This window comes from Sus scrofa, chromosome 14 (assembly GCF_054392235.1).
Source record: "Sus scrofa isolate SSC_HxYL_T2T_F1_AM1 chromosome 14, Sscrofa_HxYL_maternal_Yorkshire_Landrace_v2.0, whole genome shotgun sequence".
Lineage (NCBI taxonomy): Eukaryota > Metazoa > Chordata > Mammalia > Artiodactyla > Suidae > Sus > Sus scrofa.
Window position 1 is genome coordinate 81,707,294 of NC_139396.1, and position 24,706 is coordinate 81,731,999.

A 24,706-nucleotide genomic window follows, 5' to 3' on the forward strand; every position below is an offset into this window, starting at 1 on the left:
CAACGGGATGCAGGTGTGCCAGTCAAGAGAGGCAGGGGTCCTTTCAGGGCAACCAAGCCTCAAATGACAGTGTTTCCTGCCGAGACGCTGAAAGGGAGGTGAGGGGAGAGGTACTGTACCCACTGGGAAAGGCCTGCTTTTACACCAATTGTGGAACCTTCGTCCTGAATGTTTGGTTGCTGGTAAGGAGAGATCCTATGTATTACGATGCCAGGCACAGTTTAGAGAAAGTAAACAGTGCCTTCAAATAAGAACACTGAAGGTCTTGCTTCACACTCTAACATTCCTTCAGGTCTGAAGTTTATCATGGTTCTGAGTTCTCAAACATGAACTTAAGCCTGAAGGCCTTCGCATTCCCCGCGCCACAGTCAGGTGTGTGCCAATTACCACACAAGAGCTGCTGTCTTTACAGTAACATCCAAGTTGAGGAAATCCAGCACCCTCCGCCCCCCATCACAGAGTCCCACCTGGCCCTGCTTCTGTCCATCACCAGGGGCATTAGACCCAGGGGCAGCCCTTTCCATGGGCAGATTCTACGACTGAGGTTCTCAGGTGGGTGACTCTAGGCAGTGGTTCTAGGGAGCTGCTTGGAATTCTTGGTAAAGACCCCCTATGGGAGATTGAGGTGTGTGTCTATAAAGAAACTCCCAAATCCATTTTCTGCTCTTCTCCCAGTCACACAGCCGGGCTAGTCTCCAGCTCCCGGCGGCTGAGCCCTGGACACTGGAGCAAGAGGAAGCATGGCGTGTGCTCTCCACTGGCTGAGTCACACGCCTTGCCGGCAGCCCTTCATGCTCTTTCCCCTCTCTAGGTGGCTGTGGCGAGGGCAGGTGACTGAATGGCAGCCCCCAAGATGGGGTGTTAAGAACCAAGGCCACATGTGATTAAATGTGTATTGAGATGTGATCAGTCAGGGATCTCAAAATGAGCTCCTCCTGGATTAACCAGGTGGGCTTCAATTCAACATCTGTGTTCTCAGAAGGGCCAGAAGAGAAACCACAGAGAAGGGAAGTCTGTGGGAGGATGGAGGCAAAGATGGGAGCTGCGCCAGCACAGCCAAGGTCATCCTGAGCTACAGGAGGCAGGAAGGACTCTCCCCAGGAGCCCTCATAAGGGGGCGCAGTCCCGTGGTACCCTGATTTTGGACTCCTGCCTCCAGAACTGTGAGAATAAAACTATTGCTTTAAAGCGCAACATCTGGTAATTTGTTAGAATAGCCCTAGGAATCCAGCCCTGGAAGTGCCCCCCCGCGGGTCCTGGCTTGTCCCAGCAGCTCGGCCTGGCTCCCCTCACCTCCATCTGCCCCCACTGCTCATGAGTCCAGCACCACAGGAGGCAGCACCAGCCTAGACTGCTGAGCCAGCTCCCAGGCCGCATGGGCTCAAACCCTCAGGATAACTCCCTGCATCTCTCCTCCATTGTCCTTTGTCTCCAACTCAGCTCCCTGATTAAGCAACGTTAGGACACTTCTTCATCCTGGTTAGAGCACACGCTGTCCACAGGGAGCAGAGAGGCTGGAGTGCAGGGTAGTGAGCCGAGGATACACGGATGCCTGGCACCCCCATCCCGCCAGCTGTGCTCACACTCTCCATGGCTCCCCCCCAACCCCCCGCCACATCTCCAGCTCTGCCTCCTCCTTCCTGCCAACCCCAGATCTGCTCCTCATTCCGTCACTTACTCTTCTTCTCCTTAGAGCTGACCTTTGACTAGAGAGCTCGAGACACCAAGTGACACAAAGCAGAGCCGAGAGCATGTCGGCTCCCCCATCACCATTCATATCATCATCACCTGCTCTTCCACCACCATCCGTATCATCACATCATCACGGCCTGCACTATCATCACCACTGGGCTGAGGGGCAGATGCCACAGCAGGCACAGTGCCCCACACGCGCGTGCGTGCGTGCGTGTGTGTGTGTGTGTGTGTGTTGGCAAACCAGCCACAGGCTTTGATACCTCTTTCCAAATCCCCCCCACCCCCCAGGCAGAGCAGCTCACCAGGAAAGGGGTCCTCTTGACTCCGGGTGGGAAGTGTGCTTGTCACCCACGGGGACCAGAATCCCACACACCCAATGAAGGCTCTGTGATGGCCAGCAGCGGGACGAGTGGTTGTGGGCAAGGGTGAGGAGTACTGCCCTCCTGACGGGTCTGGGTGGGGATGTGTCAGGAGCAGTGGGAGGATGGAACACCCACAGCCTCTTGTACAAAGTCACCGGGCGCCGCTTCCAAGGTGGAGAGCACCTGAGCACAAGGTGGTCACCCCACCACTCTAGTCACCTCTACCTGCAGGATCAAGGAGATGGTTTTTTGAATTCATACATACGTGTATTTACTTCAATCATATTTTGGGAATCAACTCTTCCACAGTAAGATTTACAATAAAAATAAAATAACTTTGCTCTGTAAACTATGGTAGAAAGTTTCAAATGTCTTAAAAACTATCTTCCATACAATGGAAAAAGGCTTTTGTGTTTTTTGGGAAAGGAGACCCAAATTCACCGAGGGAGCTGCAGCAGGTGCGGCTGGGGACAGGAGATGTGTCTTTCTGCCACAGGCCCACAGAGAACAAAGAGCCGCTTTCTTCCCTGCAGTTCGAGGTCCAGCTGCCTCTCCCCGGCTCTGCCAAGATGCTTAAGGCTGCTCTGCCGTCGCCTGGTCGCGCGCAGCAGCAACAAGCTCCGCAAGAGCTGGGAAGCTCCTTATGTCCTTCGCCTGCAGGCCCAGCTTTTGTATCTGCAGAGGCCACGGCAATGAATCAAGTTACTGTGATGAAAGCTGAATGTGGAAAAGACCTTTACAGAAAAGATGCCATATATCCACTCCCACCCCACCTCCAGTAAACCGGAAAAAGCAGTTCCCTGAAAACTGGTAGAATAATTTTTCCTTTCAAATTTATTTATTTATTTATTTATTTATTTATTTATTTATTTACTTCTTGTAGAATTTACTTTTTCAGGTCATCCTAAGAAGCCAGTGTCAATTTATCTCAGTTCATTAAATCAGATTCTCACCAGGAAAAGAGCCTCTTTTGTTAACTGGGAAACAAAATTCACTCTAAAAGAAATAATAAAGTGAAGTACTTTGTAATGTGGAGAATTTTCAGAAAGGATTGGCCTGAACTCGTCATTTCTTACCCCCATCAACAACCTCTTCTTAGAAACCAATGAACTGAAAAAACTCTGGCCCAGCAACGACTGTGGATTATTTTGGTAACGGAGAAGAGGCACACTGTGTTCTTTCCACTTTAGTTTAATAACAACACACAATAGGTGTGCGCACACACACGGATCTGGAAACATCCAGACTCAGTGCTTAGTCTCTGCTGCGCTGCAGCCCATCTGGGCACTGGGGTCGGGGGCTGCCCTCCCCCCTCCTCCGTGCTTCTGCTTACTTGTTCTCCTAGTGTCTACAACACGTTTTCCTGCCTGTAAAAAGACTTTAAGGTTCTCTTATAAAACAAAGAAACAAGGCAAGAGACTGGATATATGGTCAAAATATATCTCTAAATTCACCTAAAAGCAGAAAAATTGAGATTTTTCAGTGATGACTCCGAACTGTTAAAAAAGAGCCCCTCGTGAACAGAACACCAGGCATCTTCCAATGGGAATGTCATATTTCACCTCTTTTTCTCTAAAAGGCCTTCCTCGAGTTTCTCCTGCCACAGGAAACCTAAGCGGTTAAGAACATCCAGAAGCCCTGGCCCTCACTGAGGATGAAAGGCCCTGTGTGGACTCCACACCCGCCCTGTGTGATGGTGAGTGTCCATGCACACACAGTGACGCCAGACCCCCAAGTACCACATGGAGACACCAACGGGCTGATGCTTTCCCAGCTACTCTATGCCAAACCAACAGATGTCTCAAGACCTGACCTGGCATCAAGGATGCATCAGGCATGTCCAGGCAATGGACCCAAGGGTCACCATCTCTGGGCTCACATGCCAGTGGGCTTCCTGAACATGAGCCAAGCAGATGCTGACAGCACCACCAGTCAACCCACTGCACTTCTGAAAGTCAGTTTTGGGGCTTCTGTTCTTTCTCATAGCCCCCAGGGGCACAGCCTCTTCCTTCAGTGCTGTGGGCTCTGGCCCTCTTTTCTAAAAAGCACTGTGGCATGGCCTCCTTGGCCCTCAGAAGCTGGAGTCAGACTCCCAGGAGTGACAACGGCCCCACATTACCTGCTCCCCCAAGTAGTCCACGTCCAAGGCCAACTGCAGTCTGATCTTGTCGTCATCACTCATGCCACCACTGCCGCTGGGCCCGGGGTTGGTGGGCGTGGCTCTGCGGGCCTGTTTGAGCCGCTTGAGGCTCTCCTCCATCTTCCTCACAGAGCTCAGCACATCCGACACCGTCTCGTAGTACCTTGAGCATGAGACACACCAATGGTGAAACAGAGAGGCGTGCACAAAACCCGACACACCAACCAGCTTTGTACACCAGAAAGTTCATTTCCAAAAAAAATCAGCCATGAGAAATAGTATTTCTTGAAGACTGGAAAGAAAAGTAGGGTCTTGACCCTCTAGCAATGCATCCCCTCAAGACTCTTGCACTGGTCCATGAGCTGTGTTTGGAACTTCAGTCCTGAGCATGCGAGCGAGCATATCAGGCCGCAGGGTGAAGAGCTGCTCCTCCCCCAACTGCAGGGAGCAAATTCCTTCAGTCAGTCCTCGAACAGTGCACCTCATACACAGCACAAGTATTTCAAAACTGTAAGATAAAACTAACTCCCTTTAACATATTCTCAAGATAATCCCACATTACAACTGAGTTCTGTTTTAAAATTTTGCTAACAAGCTGGGTACCTGGCATTGGGAACATATTTGCCCATAGAAATGGTATGACAATTCACTGTTCTGTTTGTTTGTTTGTTTGTTTTTTGAGGGCCGCACCCATGGCATTTGGAGGTTTCCAGGCTAGGGGTCGAATCAGAGCTGCAGCTGCCAGCCTACACCACAGCTACAGCAAGGCAACATCTGAGCCGCGTCTTCAACCTACACCACAGCTCACAGCGACGCTGGATCCTTAACCCAGTGAGTGAAGACAGGTAGTGAACCCGCAAACTTATGGTTCCTAGTCAGACTCGTTTCCACTGCACCACGATAGTGGGAACTCCCACTATACCGTTTTAAAGTAACCCACAGGAGTTCCTGTCGTGGCGCAGTAGTTGACGAATCCAACTAGGAACCATGAGGTTGTGGGTTCGGTCCCTGCCCTTGCTCAGTGGGTTAATGATCCAGCGTTGCGGTGAGCTGTGGTGTGGGTTGCAGACGCAGCTCGGATCCTGCATTGCTGTGGCTCTGGCGTAGGCCGGTGGCTGTGGCTCTGATTCGACCCCTAGCCTGGGAACCTCCATATGCCGCAGGGGCGCCCCAAGAAATAGCAAAAAGACAAAAAATAAAATAAATAAATAAATAAATAAAGTAACCCATACATGCTGCTTAACCCGCAAGTGGTCAAAGAAATAAAACACTGCCGCAAAGTTAATAACTAAACAAAACCCAACAATAAGATCAAATAATACACTCTTGACATAACTCAATGCTGGGTTTGGGGGAAAGCAGGCTGGAGTAGAAATGAAGAGGCATTCAAGCACGGTGAGTGCCAGGATTTTAGACGCTAACCCATCATCATGCGATGAATGTTTTCCCTTCCTCAATTACGCTGGCCTCCCCACTATGAGTCACTGATTACCTGGCATGACTGGAACCTCACGGACTGATAGAGCAGAGGGGAGGAAGGACCCGAAAGGAGAAAACGTGCCTGGACTCCCAGGACATCCCTGCACGAAGCAGCATTTAAGACAGTCAAAGGCAGCGTGGCCGAGAGAGTGTGGAATATGCCTGGGCCCCCAAGAGCTGTGACCTGGGGGACACCAGGCCAGGGCAGTGGGGGTGGAGCCAGCACAGGTGGGAAGGGGCTGAGGGCCTGCCGGGTCCAGCAAGGAAGCGATCTGATGCTCCAGCCACCTTATCTACGAGCAACCTGGGGCCAGCCTGCTGATCTCTCCCCAGGGTTTCTCTAACAAAACCAAGGACGGCCCACTTGTTTGTCACTTACTTATGAGTGCTCTCAGATAGCGCGCCTTCCAACCACTGCTGAATGACGGCCTGTTTGAGCTTATCCTTGTGCCCACTCTGAAGCTGGTGAAATGGCTTCAGAGCACTGTCCACGTACGAGGAAGCAGTAGTTGGCACCTCCTGGAAGAATGTTGGTAGGGGTCAAAGACATACAGAAAAAACACTGAAAGAGGGAGTTCCCATCATGGCTCAGTGGTTAATGAACCCGACTAGTAACCATGAGGTGGCAGTTTGATCTCTGGCTCCGCTCAGTAGGTTAAGGATCCAGTGTTGCGTGAGCTGTGGTGCAGCTCGCAGACATGCCTCAGATCCCGCGTTGCTGTGGCTCTGGCATAGGCCAGCAGCTGTAGCTCTGACTCGACCCCTAGCCTGGGAGAAAAACACCAAGAGGAAGCTACTCAAACCTCAGGTTCAAGAGGACGTTACCAATGTAGCAGTTCTCAGGCCCATACAACCTCCTTACCTCTCAAAGTAACACTGTGTTCTCTACAGAAAGACCCCTGGGGACCAGGAGGGAGCCACAGAAAGCACGGGAGAGCGAGGGCTGGAGCCAACTGGACTCAGCCTGCTCCCCTAACCTCGTGTCCACTTGAAGCTCCCGGCCACCTTGCCCGTGCTGGTCTGATTCGGTGGGGTGGGGGGCAGGGGGCTGAGTTCTGCGATGGCACGTTTCTAACATGTTCCCACCAGTGAAGGAAACACAAGTCGTCTGACTTGTCTGCGTTTTGGTTTCTTCATCTGTAAGTAAGGACACAGGCACCCATTTTGTGGGACTAATGAGGCTGCAAAGGGCTTGGCACAGTGTCTGACCAAGCCCTTGGTAAATAAAACGTCCTATTGAAGGCAGAGAGAGAGTCGGTAGGTTACTCTAGGAAAAGTAAGGAATTCAGCATCAGAAGGCAGGTCTGTCTCTCCCACTTCAGGACAGAAAACCATGGGACAAGGTACTCTTGCTTGAAGTGGTAATTCTACCATGTGTCCCAGAATTTCACAGGGAAAGTAGAACAGTCTCAGAGGAGAAGAGCTCCCTCAGCACCCAGCTCAGCTGCTCCCTGCGTCGACATGGGGTCGGATGGGAAGAATGACACAGCCAGCAGGCCAGGCCCCAGGAGCGCACACCGAAGAGGTGGCCCCACACCAGGTATGGTCCCAGGACTCCAGGGGTTTGCCAAAATAGCACAATGTTGTAGGAGATCTTCAGAGATCTGGGAATAATTTAGCAGTAAACTGCCTAAAATCCAACTACACAACCAGGAGAAAAAAAAATCAGAGGGCAAATCAGTGAGATCTGGCAAGAATGAAATGAACCTAAGTGCATAGAAATGAGAGTTCAATGGGGAAGACTAGAACACTGGTAAAAAAAATTTCCTAAGCCCCATTCTATAAAGTGAGGACACAGGAGAATCTAATTTGAACACGAGTGGGAGCTTAATTTTCCATCGTATAAATGCCTTTACTATTTCTTTTTAAAGTTTTTTGGCCATGCCCATGGCCGGCATATGGAACTTCCCTGTGCCACAGCTGCAGCAATGCCGGACCCTTAACCCGCTGCACCACATGGGAACTTTCAGCCTTTACTATATCAATGCAGCTTTTCAAACCTTATCCAGTAAAAGGTACTTCCAACGACAGTATGAAAGAAACAAGGTAAAATCAAGTTTTTTCAAACATAAGATATTAAGACCAAAAGAAGGGTTGGACTTAAAATATTTTATGAAAATGCTTTTTCTGAAAATACTATTTTGCTTTAGGGCCCCAAGAATCCGGAGACAGTCCACACTGTCCAAGTCTATCTCCCTGAGTTAACGTGTGCCCCAGCCCCCGGCCAGCGACCTGAAGAGGAGAGAGCTCCTTCTCGAAAGTGCGCCTTCTCTGAATGTGGAGGACTCCGCCCCTGCCAGCCTGTTTCTGCCCCTTGCTCAACCACTCCCTCCCTCTCTGCCTGCCTAAGAGACATCTCCCCATCTTAGGATTCTTGGCAACAAACAGCACTGACCTTATTGGTTCTTCGGTAAAGCCTGGGAACCTCCAGGGCACTTTTCAAGTAACTGAAGCAAGACTCACTCAGGTCCAGGATGATCCTGCTACTCAAGGCGGGCATGCAGGCGGACAAGGACAGCTGGGAGTCCTCCAGGGCTGCTGCTGAGGCGGAGAGAGGTGTGGGATCACTCTATTCAGGCCCCATGTGAATTCTGTTCTGAACACTGTCATTGTATTTACAGAGAGTACTAAAGAAAATCAAACCGAATCAAACCAAACTATTAGAATTAAACAAAATGTCTCATTCGGGGAAGTTATAATCAGAGAACAGAGTACAGAAACAACCGAGAGTTTACAACTAGAGAAGAAAGCGGTTAGTTAAAATATATCCTACAGTCTCTACGATTCTATTTTAAATTATTTCTTATTCAAAGATTTGCTGAATCTAAAGATTCATTTTTACCTGAGATAGAAGAAAAATTCTTAAAGCCAATCATTTCAAGTTTTGGCTTGATTGTTTCCAAGAGTTCTGGAAGCTGAAATAAATATGCACTTTATATATTCGGTTATTTTTTATAAATCAAAGGAAGAGGCAATTCTATTTGCATCTATAAGACTCTAGAATATTAATGAATGATAGAACGAAACTCAGGACTTTCAGCAATTTTATCAGAAGAAAACAAAATTCTTAAATAATGCTTTCACTCTAAAAGAATCCATCAACACAGGAAATATCATTTTCATGGCTTTTAAAAGACTCAGAGAGCACACAAAGTCATTTTCTCTTTACAGCCACATCTGCAGCACAGGGAAGTTCCCAGGCTAGGGGTGGAATCTGAGTTGCGACTGAAGCCTATACCACAGCCACACCAAAACCAAGCTGCATCTGCAGCCTACACCGCAGCTTATAGCAATACCACATCCTTAACCCACTGAGTGAGGCTAGGGATTGAATTCGCATCCTCATGGCACCATGTCAGGCTCTTGACCTGCTGAGACACAATGGGATCTCTGAAAAATCATTTTCTATTCTGTGACTCTCCCCAGTACAAACAAAACAAAAAAACCCTCAAGATAATGTTTTTGCTCAAAACATAAAAATATCTGTTCAAGTGCCACAAAATATTTAAACTTGAGAAAAGAACTGTTTATCACAGCGCTGCAACACATTCATCCCACAAAGTTCTGTTAATGGCAAAAGCAAAACTGTGGGAGCAATGCAGTTTCCACAGTTCAGCACTTTCAAAGGAGAGCTGAAGATGGAGTGTTACGAGGAAATACTGGGTAAGTGAATTAGAAATAATCAAAACCCAACCCACCAAAGACCATCCTGCACAGAAAAAACTAAGCTGATAAAAAAACCAGTGGCACCTGGCTTGCTCCCAGCCCGGAAGCTCACCCCAGGAGGGAAGCAGAGGCTCTGGGCTAACACAGTCCGAGACGGACGGGACTGGGGAGCAACGGGAGGGAGCGCACCTGTCGGGGGAGTGGGAGGAACACTCAGAAGAGAGATGAACCAGCTGTTCTCTCTGGGGGCCCCACAGCAGTGAGAACATTGGACCCCACACTTGGATTCTCCCTTATGCAGGCTCACCTGCTCCTGAAGCCTGTCCAGGTCTGCAACTGCGTACACAAGCTGAGTGCTGGAGACAGAGACCACGGGCTTCGCCTCGGAAGTCCCGCTGCCTTGGTCCTCGCTATTTCCTTGGGCGACGGAGGGGTCTTTGCTGCCAGTTACCAAAGGCTTTTTAATATCCTTGGTGCTTTCATTAGAGATGGGCCTAAGTGAAAGCTGAAGAAGGGTTTCAATGACTGAGTGTGTTTCCACGAGCAGACACACGAGCGTTTACACAGAGTCCACAACGCACCATAAAGCGCCAGCTGCCTACAAGGTGGTCAGAGTTTACTCATGAAAGAACACAATCCCCTCTCTCCAGGCAGGTGTGAAACACAGGGAAAAGGGCAGACTGCAACCCCACGTGCATTTACCCTCCCCAACTTGGGTAACAAGCATTAAAAGCAATAAAACGATACGTCTCTTGGAGTTCCCACTCTGGCTCAGGAGGTTAAGAACCCAACCAGTATCCATGAGAACACAGGTTCGATCCCTGGCCCCACTGGGTTAAGGATCCAGCGTTGCCATGAGCTGTGGTGTAGGTCACAGACATGGCTTGGATCTGGTGTTTCTGTGGCTGTGATGTAGGCCTGCAGCTGCAGCTCCAATTCAACCCTAGCCTGGGAACTTCTACATGCCCCAGGTGTGACCCTGAAAAGCAAAAAAAAAAAAAAAAAAAAAAGCCCTAATCCAAAGGAAAGGTAGTATCTAATATGTCACAGGTTTTAGAAAATTAACTACTTAGAGTAATTTACTATACTGCTTAACACACTGATTATTATAATAAGGGCCAAAAACCAAAAAGCAAACTTACGATGCTTCAAATAACACAAACCATCTAAGTGTCTTTTGTATGATGGGTTGCTACAAGGGAAAAACCAAAGAGAGGTGCACTGGCATCAAGAAAAGGGTGGAATAAGTGCTGAAGACAGAACATCTTAGAGATGTGAGAAGTCGTGGGCTAGCACCATGCTCGGGCGTGACAAAGCGGTCAGGCCCAACTGAGGCTCATCCAACCCCACGGCCTCCCAGGAAGGCCTGACTGAGCAGCGTGGTCTGCGGAGACCCTCCGAGCAGAAGGAGGCAAAAGGAGGAAAGGAGCACTGTTATCTGCCAGGCACTCTGGGGATCAGCCTGCTGGGCAACAAGGCTCTCACGACAGGCACACAGAGAAGTACTCTCCTACGTTACAGGCTCGGCCGCCTGCCAGGAGCACAGGATCAAACAGCAGCAGCGCCCAGGTCTGACGTGGCCTGACTCGAGAGGCTGCACGCTTCCCAGCTGACAAAGCACACTCCTTTCCAGGGACACCTTCTCCACGTTGCCTCCCTTAACCTCCTGCTCACAGCTCACAATGCTCGGCTTTCCTACTCATCTCCCTGCCGCCCCTGGGGAGCACCTGTCATGGAGCTGTCTGCGGCACGCAGCTCTGAGACGAGGTGCCAGTGCAGGGCCTGCCAGGGCCAAGGGCTCAAACACCTGCTATATGATGCACCTGCGGCTTCACGCGTGCATCTAAGAAACCATCATAGGCAGGAGGATGCTAAATATGTTCAAATACTTGAAAAGGGAAAAATAGGATATTCTGGAATGAAGGAGGGTTAATTAATTATCCTGTCTTTTCATCTCAATGATCACATAATTTTTTAAACTTCTAAATATTGAATACTAAAATATGTATATTTTTATTTCTGATCATTTGTATTAAAAAGATCACCTCTGTTTTAGTCTGAAGGTACCGCACAAAGATTCTGGCTGTGAGAAGGGAAAGGAGGCTGTCGTTGGTGCTTTCTGAAAAGACTAAGCTGGAATAGGTAAGAAGGGACGCCCTGAAGGCCACACATGCAAGAGTGAAGAGGAAACCCAGAAATGGACTTGGGTACAAACTGGAGAAGTTGGGCGGTCGTCCCCACATCAACCTCTTGTGACAACATGGCCTTTCGTTCGTTCCAGCCGTGAGAGAGATGAGCCACCCGCCAACCCTCACCTCCTTGAGAAACACGGCGTAGCGTGCCAGAATCTGAAGAGTGAGTCTCCACAGACGATGTGCCAGCGGCGGCAGGAACATCTGGTTGGACCAGCACCTCTGAAGGCTGCTCCACGTCCTGTGAGAAGCCAGAAGGCAAAACGGACTTCCAGCTGGAGGAGAAACACACATTAAGGACCCTTGGTAAGTGGGCTAAGCAGGCCACCCACTCACACTGTCAATGTGTAATCTGAGTGTGGCGGGCGGCATTCTGAGGAGCACAGCGTGGACGGCCGCGGGCCACGGTCCGCGGTACTGCAGCTCTCGTGGCAGTGCCATTTTCCAATTTAACACCATTGCCCTCCCAGGTGTTTAAACATTAAACACAAACAGCATTCGGAAATCACCCGTTAATAGGAACCAGTTAATAGTGGCCGTCACTCACAAGGGTTTAAAGTTTGCTTTTGAATTTGTTCTACCTTCTCCTCCCCTCTTGAACATGCTACAGAAATAAGGGAAGTCCATTACACTGGGCATTTTTGGCAAAGACAGATAAAAACTAACTCGGAATATAAAAGAGAGCAGTTGAGGTTGACTCTGGAAGCAGGGACTCAAGTGGAGGCCTGAGACCCTTGTGGCCACAGGGACAGTGGCACATTGGGTGAGGGCCCTGGAGTGACCACGTGACCCAGACAAATGAGGCTGTAAGGGGTGCAAACATGCCTGGAAAGTGTACAGGCCCAGTCACCTGCCCTGTGTCTTAGGACTGGGGCCATGGGCTCTGGAGGCCTGGGGCGGGACCCCAGCTGTGAGCCACCCTGGGGAGAAAGGAACCTGACCCTCTCCCAAGCTGGGGAGGGAAGCTGAGGGCGGCCACCTGGCTGTGTGAACGCCTCCTCACTAAAGCACAGCAGGCTCTCTATTCAGGAGTGAAAGTGAGGTATTCTGAAAGCATCCTTTTTACAGCTCTATAAAACACAACGCTCTATAAACCTTTTGTAAAAAGAAGTTAAACTGTATCTTTAAGGTTTAAGTTACCGGACAACAGAAAATTAAGGTCTAGAAGATGGAAAGCCTAATTAACTCACTTAGCCGCAGCCCGTCATTCGTCACTTTGAGGTTACCTGGAGCGTCTTCCAGCACATCTGTGAGTGCTGCTTCTAAGGATCCTGCGACCTCCCTAAATCTGGGATAAAAATAAGAGGGTGCATCAGAGTTTTCTCTGCTGCAGGTGCCTGTCCCTACCTGTGTTCCCCTATCCAGGCAAAGACTGCCTCCACTGGCTTTCTGGTAAGGCCACTGTTTTACCAGAGGTGCCCCACCAGCCTGAGGCATGCCCTCCAGATACTGTTTTTACTGAGCAGGTAATAAACTTGTCTTGATGACTCCACCAAGAAGCCATTTCTGGCAAGCCCCGCCTGCGCAAGGCCCTAAGACTGTGAGTTCTCCAATCTGTCTAGATCAGCGCTATCCTAGGTAAGTAAACATGCCCAAACTAAGAACCAGAAAGCTGTATTCTGTATTTTTGCAGCTTGAGAAATATCAGCAAAAGCAGCCAGTTAAAGCCAGAACAGCTCGTGGCCTAGTGCTCTGTGCGGGTCTGTGGCTGTCTTGCGCTGTCATGGGAACCGGCTCTGCGGCCAGCTCAGGGCCTGCTTTCCAGCCCTGCTCTCTCTCTTCTCACCTCATCCATATTAAAGACGCCTCTTTAATAACATACGTGGACACATCCGTGACTCCGTGGAGCTGCGTGGATGTGTGCATGTGTTTTCTCGACCAGCTGCTTCTGCATCACTCGCCATTGCCATTATGTGACTCCTCCATCCTGACTTTCTTTACCACACACTCTGTCGCCTGTGGGTTCCCTTTTAGCAGACAATTCTGACACCCGCTAATTGTCAACTTACTTAATTAGTAACTTCGGCTTTTTGGTAGCACCTAAGTGCTGTTTAAAAGCAGTTCAGAGACTGAGCTTCAGGAAACTGTGAAGAGTAAAAGGAGTGGCGTTTCACACAGAGAGCAGCGGCCAGGCCCCCTCAACAGCATGAGGCGCCACCCTGACCCCTGGAGCTGACCATCCCTGCAGCCTCCCTGTGCCTCGGGGAGGAAAGGGCCTTGCCCGCTGATCTTGGGAAAGGGAGAGGCACAGAGGGAACAAGTGACAGAAGAGAAGCGGGGAAGAGAGAGAATGCAGGAGACCAGCAAAGGTCACTGTGCAGTGACCCCGAGCACAGTGAGGAGCGGGCTGCCCTGCGGCGTGGGGAGCAAGCCAGCACCTGCTTTCGGCCTCACCTCCTAATCCTGCCTTTCCTCCTAACCTGCACAAAACGCAGGAAGTGACCTACAAGGAAAACTGGGAGTAGCCTCCATGGCGGAGGGAAGGAAGGCTGAGCAAGCCTGGCACAGACATGCTGGATGCAGCAAGGGGACAGGTCAGCTGGAGGCTGTGCATCAAAACAGGTGGAACTCAGTGTGAGGAAAGACATGGGGTAAAATTGTACATACACTTAGGACAATTCTCCAAAATATACAAACGAGGAAGGACAAGAAACAAAGGCAGCAGACAGCAGACCCCTGATGCCGGTGCACTTCACACAGATGTGTGACCACGTGGAAGACCCACGGAAGTAACCCATCCACGTCACATGACCCGGTGGTGCGTCCCAGCCCGGAGCCCAACACCAGTCCTCGCAAAGCTCTGCTGGGCAGACACTCCCAGGACCAAAGCAAGAGGTTGTAGTTCTTGGAAAATAAAAAAAGGGAGAGGATACTGTGGGAGAACTTGAGAAGTTGTGCCACAGTTTTTATGTGTATATGGGAGGTCATTCTACCCTTGATAAGGAAGATGTGTAAGAAAGGCAACCCCGGTTACAAACACCTCTTGAGTCCTGCAATCTAGGGACAGCCTGGAGAGGCACTCGCACATGCATCTCCAGTCCCGCACACACACAGCGGAGGAGGGTGGAGGGAGATGGAAAGCAGGTTGGTACCGCACAGGCCCTGCGTCACAGAGGGGGAGCTACGCCACATTAGCATGTATGAACTAACATGTACAGACTACACATGACTGTCCTGGGAGCGTGTAACCTTCTAGAAAGATTTCAACTAATAAAGACGTAACAGATGGCCTTTGGCACTCAAGAGGCTAACACCCCAGTTTCTAGGCAGCGGCTGAATCAGAACCATTTGAGACTTTTGGGGCACAACTGCATTTCTTCTCTTCCCATGAGAAAAGAAGCCTGAACCCCACTCTCTGATACCCCTGTGGGTGTCAGGATCAGCGAGGGGGACACATGGGTTCATAGCATGCTGGTGGGGCGGGGGCAGCCTTTCTGGCCCGTGGCCTAGAAGTGGGCAGTCAGACCCAGAGCATACACCTACTGAGAGTGTAACACTGCTAATCCTCCTAGAAACATGTCAGAACATCACCACCTCTCTGGCTTCCAGGCTTCCTTTCAATGATCCTGAAGGGAAGGGGGTAACAACACAACTCTGACCCTAGCCATGTCTGCAGAACTTTTTGTCATCCCGCAGAGTAAGCAATCCAAACACCAACAGAACAGTTTTATACAGTATACAGTATTTTCTGGCCACATCTGTGGCACGTTCAAGTTCCCAGGCCAGTGACCAAATCCAAGCCACAGCTGTGACCTGCACCGCAGCTGTAGCAACACCAAGATCCTTAACCCACTGTGCTGGGCTGGGGATCAAACCTGTGCCACCAGAGACAATCTGGATCCTTACCCCACTGTGCCACAGTGAGGACCCCAGGTGAAATTTTTTTTAATGGAAAAACAAATGTATTGAAAATAAGTTCCATACTTCACAACTCAAACGTAACATTTTAAAATTTCATAAATTTTAGGTAAACCTGTCCACAAAGAAGGGTAAACTATCTGCCTTTGAGTACATAAGGCTAAAATCTGATAAAGGTGTAAAAAAATCTTTCAGGGAACAGGCTGAGTTTCAATACAGTTTAAGGCTCCATTACCAGCTTTGAGAAGTGAGCCCGCTGAGGCCTGGCCGTGCTGTCCCAGTGGGGCCCAGAGCTCAGGAGGTAGGTGACAAGGCAAGACCACCAAGTGTGGGGTGCTGGGTCATGGGGTCCAGGGAAACTGACGAGGGAAGAGGGGCCTAGAGGCAGCAGACGGAAGTAGCTGTAATGGGACTGGATACCTAAAGCAATCTGACCCTGGACCTGGACTACAAGAGACGTGGGAAAGCTGACACATGAGCTCTCTACCATGGGCTTTTGTGGGGGGCGGGGGTCTGCGCCCATGGCATAGATAAGTTTTGGGCTCAGGGACAGAACCTGTGCCACAGCAGCCACCCATGGCACAGCAGTGACAACGCTGGATCCTTAACCTGCTGAGCCACCAGGGACCTCCATTTACTGCCGTTTTTTCTTATACCATAAAAGGACACGTCACCATTTTAAATTCTGCTCATGAATCACAACAGCTTCTTGCCCTAATTCATATTCACCATCATACAACATTTACTTCCCATGCTGCCTATGGGTACCTTAAATGAATCACTAATTTCCTGCTGAAAGACAACCCACATGACAATGTAACTTTGAAAAAGGAAGCATAGGGAGTTCCCATTGTGGCTCAGCTGAAATGAATCTGACTAGCATCCCTGAGGACGCAGGTTCGATATTTGGCCTTACTCAGTGGGTTAAGGATCTGGCGTTGCCGTGAGCTGTGGTGTAGGCTGGCAGCTATAACTCCAATTTGACCCCTAGCCTGGGAACCTCCATATGCCTCAGGTGCTGCCCTAAAAAGACGAAAAAAAAAAAAAAAAAAAAAAAAAAAAGAAAGAAAGAAGAAAAAGGAAGCATAAAACCCAGTATTGCGTTATGAAAAGGCACCTTACAAACATTCTGACAACTACAATTTCACCATCAAAAGATGATTACACACATTCTCAATCACGGCAAGCAATTACAATCAAGGTTTCTAATTCTCCTTAATTTTTCCACAGAGCCCCAGGGAAGAACTGCATCATAATTAATGAAGGCTTCCAGCAATTTAAACAAAAAACCTACGATTCCTTAAAGAGCATTCTAACTAAAATACTCTAGTTAATGTCACTCTCACTGTGATGTCATTGAGGAGAATCTGCAAAATGGCTGTCATCATGTTTTTCTGCCGAGCGTATGTTGCTAAGAATGAATCCTAAATTTCCCCCAGTGTCTAGATAACCATTTATTGACATAGGTGATACTACTTTGGAAGAAAAGTGTCACCGTTTTCCAAAATAGAAAAAAATGTCACGGAGATTATAAAGGAAGCCAAAATAAATAATGAGAATTCTTTACACTGATGATGGAATCAGTGACAAAGAATACTTTAAGAGCATGCTTCTCCTGACTCCCTGAGGATAAACATGTTATAGACAAGCACAATGACAGATGTAGGATGGGTCCACTGTTTGAAGCGGGTGACTGACAGAGGAAAACAGAGACAGAACTGCTAAGGAGCCCTCCCCTCTGCCTCTTCACAATGAATGGGAATGAGGCCGGGCCTGGTCTGACTCATGCTGAGCCCAGTGTTCTCAGCTCACTAATGACAAGCCGCATCACTGGCAGCCGTGATACTTCTTGTGCTTCCCCACTGAAAATTTTGTCTCCCAAGGGACAGAATTATGATCGCGAAGAAGGGGCTGTTAGTTGGAGGCAACATCCTTAACTGGCATTTGAATTCTATTTTAGAAGGGGGCGGGGGGGGGGAGTTAATTACTGACCTTATTTGAAAATAAACAGGCAAGTTCCACTTATTATTGAAGCTGTGATAGGCAGGATGTGCTCTTAATCTTTTTACACTGGCCTGTGATCCACATTGCCGCTCAAAGTTTCTTACAAAATCCATACTTATGGTATATTTCTAAAATAAGAACAAACAGGTGGAATTTTCATTGTAAGTGAACTAATCCGAGCTGGGAGCATATGCTGAAAACTGTAATCAATGAGATAAAGGTCAACACACAGAATCATAGTTTCTAGAGCTGATGGGGTCCTTGGGGGTCTTCTTTCCAATGTCCCCACCTCAAGGTCAAGTTGCCCACAGCAGTTCGTGCCGTGTTCAAGGTCTTCAGCAGCAAGCTCACCAGGAGACCCCAGGCACTGTTAAGTCCAGGGCCCTGTGACAGCTCTTGCCTGTCCTCTAGGCCACCCTGGCCCAGTCCACAGGAATCGGAAAAGATGGCAATTGAAGTGGTAGAAGCTCCACTGCCCCTCCAGAAGAAGGAGAAACTTTAAAAAGGAAAGAAAGACTTAACCATGTGCATAATTCTGTCATTTTTATAGGTGAGACAGCATGAGACTGACGGGGATCTAACAACAGCCTTAGGAGCAGCAGTGAACTTCACCTAACATTCAACATCCACACTCGGCCTAAGACTGTATTTAATCTAACTCAGAAAACTACCCCACCAGGGAACAACTACTACCAACCCCCATTTTACAGATGACGTTTCCTCTTCTGTTTAGCCTCAGAGAGCATTTATCCAAGGACAACGCTAGGAAATAGAGGGAAGAGAACCCTCACCAGTCAGCTGTGCAAAACTGCAGCTGCACCTTCCTCTGGTGGGGGCTCTACTCCCCAAGCCCCAGGCTGTAGAGAGAACACTGTGGGACTCTCCATGCACTCCTCATTTCAGATGGACTCAATACGGGATCCCCAGACCAGTCACCTAAACAGGATGATGTCTGTGCTTCAGAGGGAATTTTAATGAAATAAACACTACTACAAGTGTCAATTTTAACTCGTTTTGAGCAATACTTAACTGAATTCCCTGTGTGGTCTAGATGTGCGGAAGTGAGACAAAGAAAAGTATTACGCATCCCTTTTGGGATAAAACTATACATCTGCATATAAGGGATGTTAGAGGAATACAAAAATATTTCCCTCTTCACAAAAACATGTCCCACTAAAGCTGAAAGCTGAAAGCTTTTCTTGCAAGAAGCGTACCCACAAACATTAAGTATTAGTTTAGAATTCCTTTTTAATGACTTTTTCTTTTCTTACTTTCTTTTTCTTTTCTTTTTTTTTTTTTTTTTTTTTGTCTTTTTCTAAGGCACACCCGTGGCATATGGAGGTTCCCAGGCTAGGGGTCTAATTGGAGCTGTAGCCACCAGCCTCCACCACAACCACAGCAACACTGGCTCCTTAACCCACTGAGCGAGGCCAGGGATCAAACCCACAACCTCATGGTTCCTAGTCAGATTTGTTAACCACTGAGCCATGACGGAAACTCCCTAGTTTAGAATTCTAAAGTCAACATTTTATCAGAAAGCTTCATTTCTGAGGTGGAAAATCTTCTAACATAATCAATACGATTCTCTAAAGAGAAATGTAAAAAGTCCTAAATTGCTAATGCAATTCGTTATTTCATTGTGCTTATGGTATCTATTTTTAAAAGCCCTCCTTTTTTATTCTAAAGTCATCATCACACAATTTATTGAATATGATACTACTTAATCACATTGTTCAACGTACTGGAACATGGGACAATTAGCCAAGAGAACAGATAAGTGGTACTTCCTGAACAGGCAAGCTCCAAATTTGTCCTCATCTCGGTTTTGAAGTCTACCAGGCCCCAGGCTTACCACACTCACTTTGTGCCTCTCTACACTTTAAAAAACAAGCAAAGTGACCAAGCAGAATTAGAAATAGAGGTAAACAGAGCTTCTAGAAATGAAAATAAGGATAATTAGAATTAAAAATAGGTGAAAAAGAGTTTAGACACAACTGAAGAAGGAATTAGTGAAACAGAAGAAAGGCCCCAAGAAATTATCCAGAATGCAGCACAAAGAAATGAAAAATAAAAAGATGAATTTATGAAACACAAGGATAAAGTGAAGTCTAATCAAGAATTCTAGAAGAAAAAATAAAGGAGACAGAAGCACAGTTGAAGAGATAATGAATAAAAATGATATAGAACAGATAAGAAACACCAATTCTCAGATTTAGGAAACCCAACAAATCCTAAACACAGTAAATAAAAAGAAGCTCACCACTAGATAGATCATAATGAAACAGCACATCAAGATTACAGCAGTCTTATGAGAAGCCGGGGGAAAAGGCATTATAACTACAAAGAAACAAGAGCAAAAACTAATTTCATAGCAGAAGTCAAGAGACAGTGTTCAAAGTGCAGAGAATTCTATTTCCAGCGAAACTACCTTTCAAACACAAAAACAATAAGGTTTTTTTCAGACAAGTACAAACAAGTTTATTATTAAAAAAAAAAATGAAATTTATTATCGACAGAACCTCACCAAAGTCTTCTAACAGACGAATTTCAGGAAGGAAAATGATCCAAGAAAGAAGGGCTAACATCCAAGAACAAACAGAAAGCAAAGGATATGCTAAATATGTGGAATAATTCTAAGAAAATGATGATCATGTAAAACAATGAGAATAATGTCCAATTTGGGGGGCTAAAAAAAAATAAAAATAGAAATGAGATCCTGGACACAATAATATATTTATAACATGATGTGACGCATCAAAATGCTCTAAGATTCGTGTGCTGTTTGGGAGGCTGAGGCACCAGTGAACTTTAGATTCTGTTGAGGAACCACTAAGGTTACTTAATACACAAAGAAATAAAGGGCAGAATTTCCAAATTAATAGAGGGAAAAACAGAGAATAAATGAGGAAAACAAATCCCCGAAAGTCTAAAATATAAAGAAGGTGGAAAAGGAAAGAAGAAAAGAGGGGAGAAAGGAAAAGAGGGGAGAAAAATGGGACACTGGGAGAACAAAAAAAGACCCAATGTACTACAATCATTGCAAATCTATTTACCTAATCAAAAGACAAAGATCATCATGTTGAATAAAAAGAAAAAAATCAAAATCCAGGGCAGGAGGAGGAAAAGCACCAAGAGGCTGAGCAAAGTGGCTAACGAGCAGGAGAGCTGGGCGCAGACCAGGCCACTTGGCCGCAAACCTCCACTCTTAACCAGGACACTACCTACTGTCTTTAAAAAGTGGTACAATGGAAAGTTAACATATGAATTTACTTTCAAAATATCAACCTTGATGTTGTTTAAATAACATGATTTTTTAAAGTAAATATGAAGACCTCCTAATCTTTAAAATTACATAAACGTTATAGTCTGCATTTTATTTTTTGCTTTTTAGGACAGCATCTGCAGCATACAGAATTTCCCAGGCTAGGGGTCGAATCAGAGCTGCACCTGCTAGCCTATGCCACAGCCACAGCAACATGGGATCTGAGCCGAGTTTGTGACTTACACCACAGCTCACGGCAATGCCGGATCCTTAACCCACTGAGTGAGGCCAGGGATCAAACCTACAGCCTCAAGGATCCTAGTCGGGTTTGTTAATGCTGAGCCACGACGGGAACTCCCATATATATTGCATTTTAAAATCCAATCAACACTTCTTACTTTCCTTCAAAATGATATAGTAGAGATCTACAAACTTAATTTTTCATGGATAACAGTAGCAAAGAGAGTTGTTTTTAATGATCCTTAGGATTATATATATATATATTTAAATATATATTACATATATATGTATACACACACACACACACACACACACACACATTTATTTATGGCCACACTTGCTACACATGGAAATCCTCAGGCCAGGGACTGAATCCGAGCCGCGGCTACAATCTGAGCCTCACTGTGGCAACACAGGACCGGGGACTGAACCTGTACCTTTGCAGCGACTTAAGCAGCTGCAGTCAGTCTTAACCCACTGTGCCACAGCTGGAACTACAGGATCTTTTTTCAAATTAAAAAAAAATTAATATACACATGTAGTCACAATTGTGTCCAGACTGAATTTTACTTTACACTCTAAAACTAAGGCACCAAGAGGCTGAGCAAAGTGGGTACTGAGCAGAAGAGTATCAGACTATGATTTGGATAAAACAATGTGTGTATTTTAAGGCGAACGCTTGCTCGGCAACTCACATTTTGATTTCTAATAAACCACAGATCCAAGACCGTACAGAAGAGAACATGATTATCCTAAAGCCTCAGGTTAACATCTTTAAGAATCAAGAGGAAGGAGGAAAAGTTACCTGGTGAAATGTATCAGGATTCCCAGGATTAAAAAGTGAGGGCAATTTTTCTTCTAATCCTCGTACTATTTCTGGCCAGACAGAATTCACCAAAAAATCATATCCAGGAACAGTATTGCCTTTTTCACTGTAAGATAAGAGAAAATTTTCAGTCAAATACACTATAATCTTCTATTTGCCATAAGCAAAATGCCATTGTGATGCTTTCATTGAAATAAAAGATCCTCAGCCTAAAATTTATTTCAACCTTAAAAGAAATAAAACTATTACATGTCAATTAGTTTGTTTTTAGACCCAAACTTCTATTTCACTCCTTGATCTCAGTCTCTCCTTGAACCTGACCATCCTCGTGTCCTGACTCCTACATCTATCTCACAGCAGACAGGCTGGGGTCAAGCACAATGGAAAACTACTACACTGACTTGCCTTGGCAAAGCTTTTCCCCTAAAATGCATAGGCTTTTTCTTGAAAAAGCAGTCTAATGAACAGCAAAAGCCATTTCTGTATTCATGCTTACAGCACTCAACTCGAAAACACTGTAAATCAGCTACTTTACCAATGACTAACAGCCTGTGATGAAGCTCTAAGAGTACTTTCAGTGCTAAAATTCTGATGATTCCATGTAAAAATCACAACACTTGATATAAAAAACGGATTAGCATTCATTTTGTGTGTGTGTGCATGCTTTATTTTGGATTTTTTAGCAAGAAGGCTGGAATTTGGATCTCTCACTCACAGACATAGAAGGGACAACACTTTGGTCGAAGCATACATCCAGGAGCCGAGTGCCCAAGTTCAAGCCTGGGTCACTTCACTTCTCCAAGTTTTGGGTTCTCCCTCTTTAAAATGGGGAAGCCTGAATTCAAGGTTCACCATCGCTGGCACCCACAGCTGCACAGGCTTTGCAGCCACCCCTGGTGCCCTTGTCTTGCCAGGACAGCACCCTCATGCCCCGGGAGGTGGTGACATCACCTTCACTCCCCTGCCCCAGTCCCTTGGCTTCCTGCTGCTGGAACAGGGCACCCTCAGTGGCCGTCACCCCCAGCAGCCACAGAATGAAGAGGAGCCCAAGTCAGAGTGTTTGGACGGCTGTGGGAGGTAGGGAAGGGCCCGCTTGGGAGGGATTCTTCCGGAAACTGGCTTCGCCCTTGGCACCCGATGAAAACACAGGGCAAAGAGGTGGACGGCTCCTCACAGGGCAGCTCCAAGGTGGTGGCAGGATAGCTCCCGCTTCCCTCTGGGGGAGCTAAGAGGGCGCCGGGCCTGGTGGAGGAGAGGCCGTGGGTGGCTCCAACTTGTCTCCAGTGAGACGTCTGCTACGGCCAGGGAAGAAAACGAGGATGAAGATACCCACCTGACAGGGTCATTACACGGATTAATACCTGCAAAGCATTTAGGATGGTGCCCAGCATGTGAAAGTGCTGTGTCAGTAATGGCTGGATACACGAGTACATAGAGAAATTGGGTAGATTCCTTAAGTCTCTTTTGAACTTGAAGACCTGGAATACCTTCTGGGCAACACTAGATCTCTCTGATCTACCCACTTTGATTGCCAGATGACTGAGTAATACGCTTTAAGATAATTTTCTTGAAAAAAGGTCATCAATTCAATATACGGTCTTGTTTTCCTAAAACAGAGGTTTGTGTAGCTAAGTTGTGATGATAAACTGACATATAACATTGATAAGTATTAAACGGTAAGAAGTTTTCACAATGTTCCTGCTCAGCAAAAACTATCAAGACAGGCAGCTTATTAAGGAAGCTATGCTTTACTGTCCAGTAAGAGCTACCAGATAATCTTATTCTAGGTAAGTACTGATGAGAAATCACTGGCGGGGTTGGAGGAGGGTGTAGGAGAGTAAAGAAGACGCCTATGTCCTGCACATGCAATTCTACGCGTCATATCATGTACTTTTTGAGGATGGGGCGGGGGCACGCCTGTGGCGCATGGAAATTGCCAGGCCAGGAATCCAACCCACACCACAGCAGAGACAACACCAGATCTTTGGCCCACTGAGCAACCAGGAACTCCCTCATACACTTTTTTTTTTTTTTTTTTTTTGTCTTTTTAGGGCCGCACCTACCACATACCGAAGTTCTCAGGCTAGGGGTCAAATCAGAGCTATAGCTGCCAGTCACAGGCACAGCAATGGCATATTTGAGCCGAATTTGCAACCTACACCACAGCTCACCGCTGGATCCTTAACTCACTAAGCAAGCACAGGGATCAAACCCAGATCCTCATGGATACTAGCGGGGTTCGTTACTGCTGAGCCACAATGGGAACTCCCTCTCATATACTTTTAATCATCATAAGAACCACCTCCACTAAGGTATCAGAAGAAAAAAGAACAAAACTGAGGATTTTAAAATGCAGATGCACATAATATAAGCAACACTGTATGACAAGATTACCTCATTCCCAAAGTAAACATCTAATTAAAGCCCCAAAGAGAAAGTTTAAATCTGGGAGATTAACACTAAGAAAACTGAGTCCCTGTTCCCTGGAGGATAAATCCTGAATGTCATGATGCTACCAGTTATGAAAGGTACCAGAAAGCGGAGGCTGAGCACAGGAAGATCAGGGGCAGCAGGGCGACAGGGCCTGATGTGAATGCAGGTGACCCGCCAAGGTGCAATCTAGAGCCTTAAATCCCTGAGGCCTCGACAGGAGTTCTGCCACACCGAAACCTGTGGCAAAGAACGTGCACGGCTCCGAAGCTTGACATTTCAGGACCAAGGCCAGCCCTGTCAAATCCAATATCTGGTCGTTCCCTAAACGTGGCTTCTTTGATTTTACATGACGCCTACCAAACTCCCAATCCCAATCCCAATCCAACTAAATCTCCATGATTACCAAACAAAAGTGGCCAAACAAGGCTTCATCGGAAATCATGTAATGGAAACAGAGGGTACTTCACAGGTCAAGGAGCACATCTCTACCCCAGGTTTTTACCTTTTCAAAGAACAAAAGTTCAAGATCAAATATTATGCTTATTCCGT

General features: G+C 47.0%; 2 protein-coding genes across 7 annotated transcripts in view; one reads left to right on the forward strand and one right to left on the reverse strand.

Moving 5' to 3' along the window:
- Window positions 1–24,706, forward strand: part of PGBD5 (piggyBac transposable element derived 5) — a 313,156-nt gene that overhangs the window by 37,735 nt on the left and 250,715 nt on the right. The window lies entirely within an intron of this gene.
- COG2 (component of oligomeric golgi complex 2) overlaps window positions 2,303–24,706 on the reverse strand; it is a 42,142-nt gene continuing 19,738 nt past the window's right edge. The window contains exons 9-18 of one of the 6 annotated variants that reach the window (XR_014827895.1): window positions 21,704–21,830; window positions 17,385–17,524; window positions 12,761–12,822; window positions 11,658–11,809; window positions 9,650–9,847; window positions 8,519–8,591; window positions 8,072–8,303; window positions 6,056–6,195; window positions 4,177–4,360; window positions 2,303–2,732 (exon numbers count right to left, since the gene is read on the reverse strand). Coding sequence is in view for 4 of the 6 variants with exons in the window: in XM_084996877.1 (XP_084853003.1) it covers window positions 2,631–2,732; window positions 4,177–4,360; window positions 6,056–6,195; window positions 8,072–8,217; window positions 8,519–8,591; window positions 9,650–9,847; window positions 11,658–11,809; window positions 12,725–12,822; window positions 17,385–17,524; window positions 21,704–21,830 (1,360 nt within the window). In the remaining 2 variants the exon portion in view is untranslated. Of the gene's footprint in view, window positions 2,733–4,176; window positions 4,361–6,055; window positions 6,196–8,071; window positions 8,304–8,518; window positions 8,592–9,649; window positions 9,848–11,657; window positions 11,810–12,724; window positions 12,823–17,384; window positions 17,525–21,703; window positions 21,831–24,706 lie in introns of all 6 variants that reach the window. The other 5 variants (XR_014827894.1, XM_084996879.1, XM_021073991.2 and 2 more) reach the window with 5 other exon arrangements.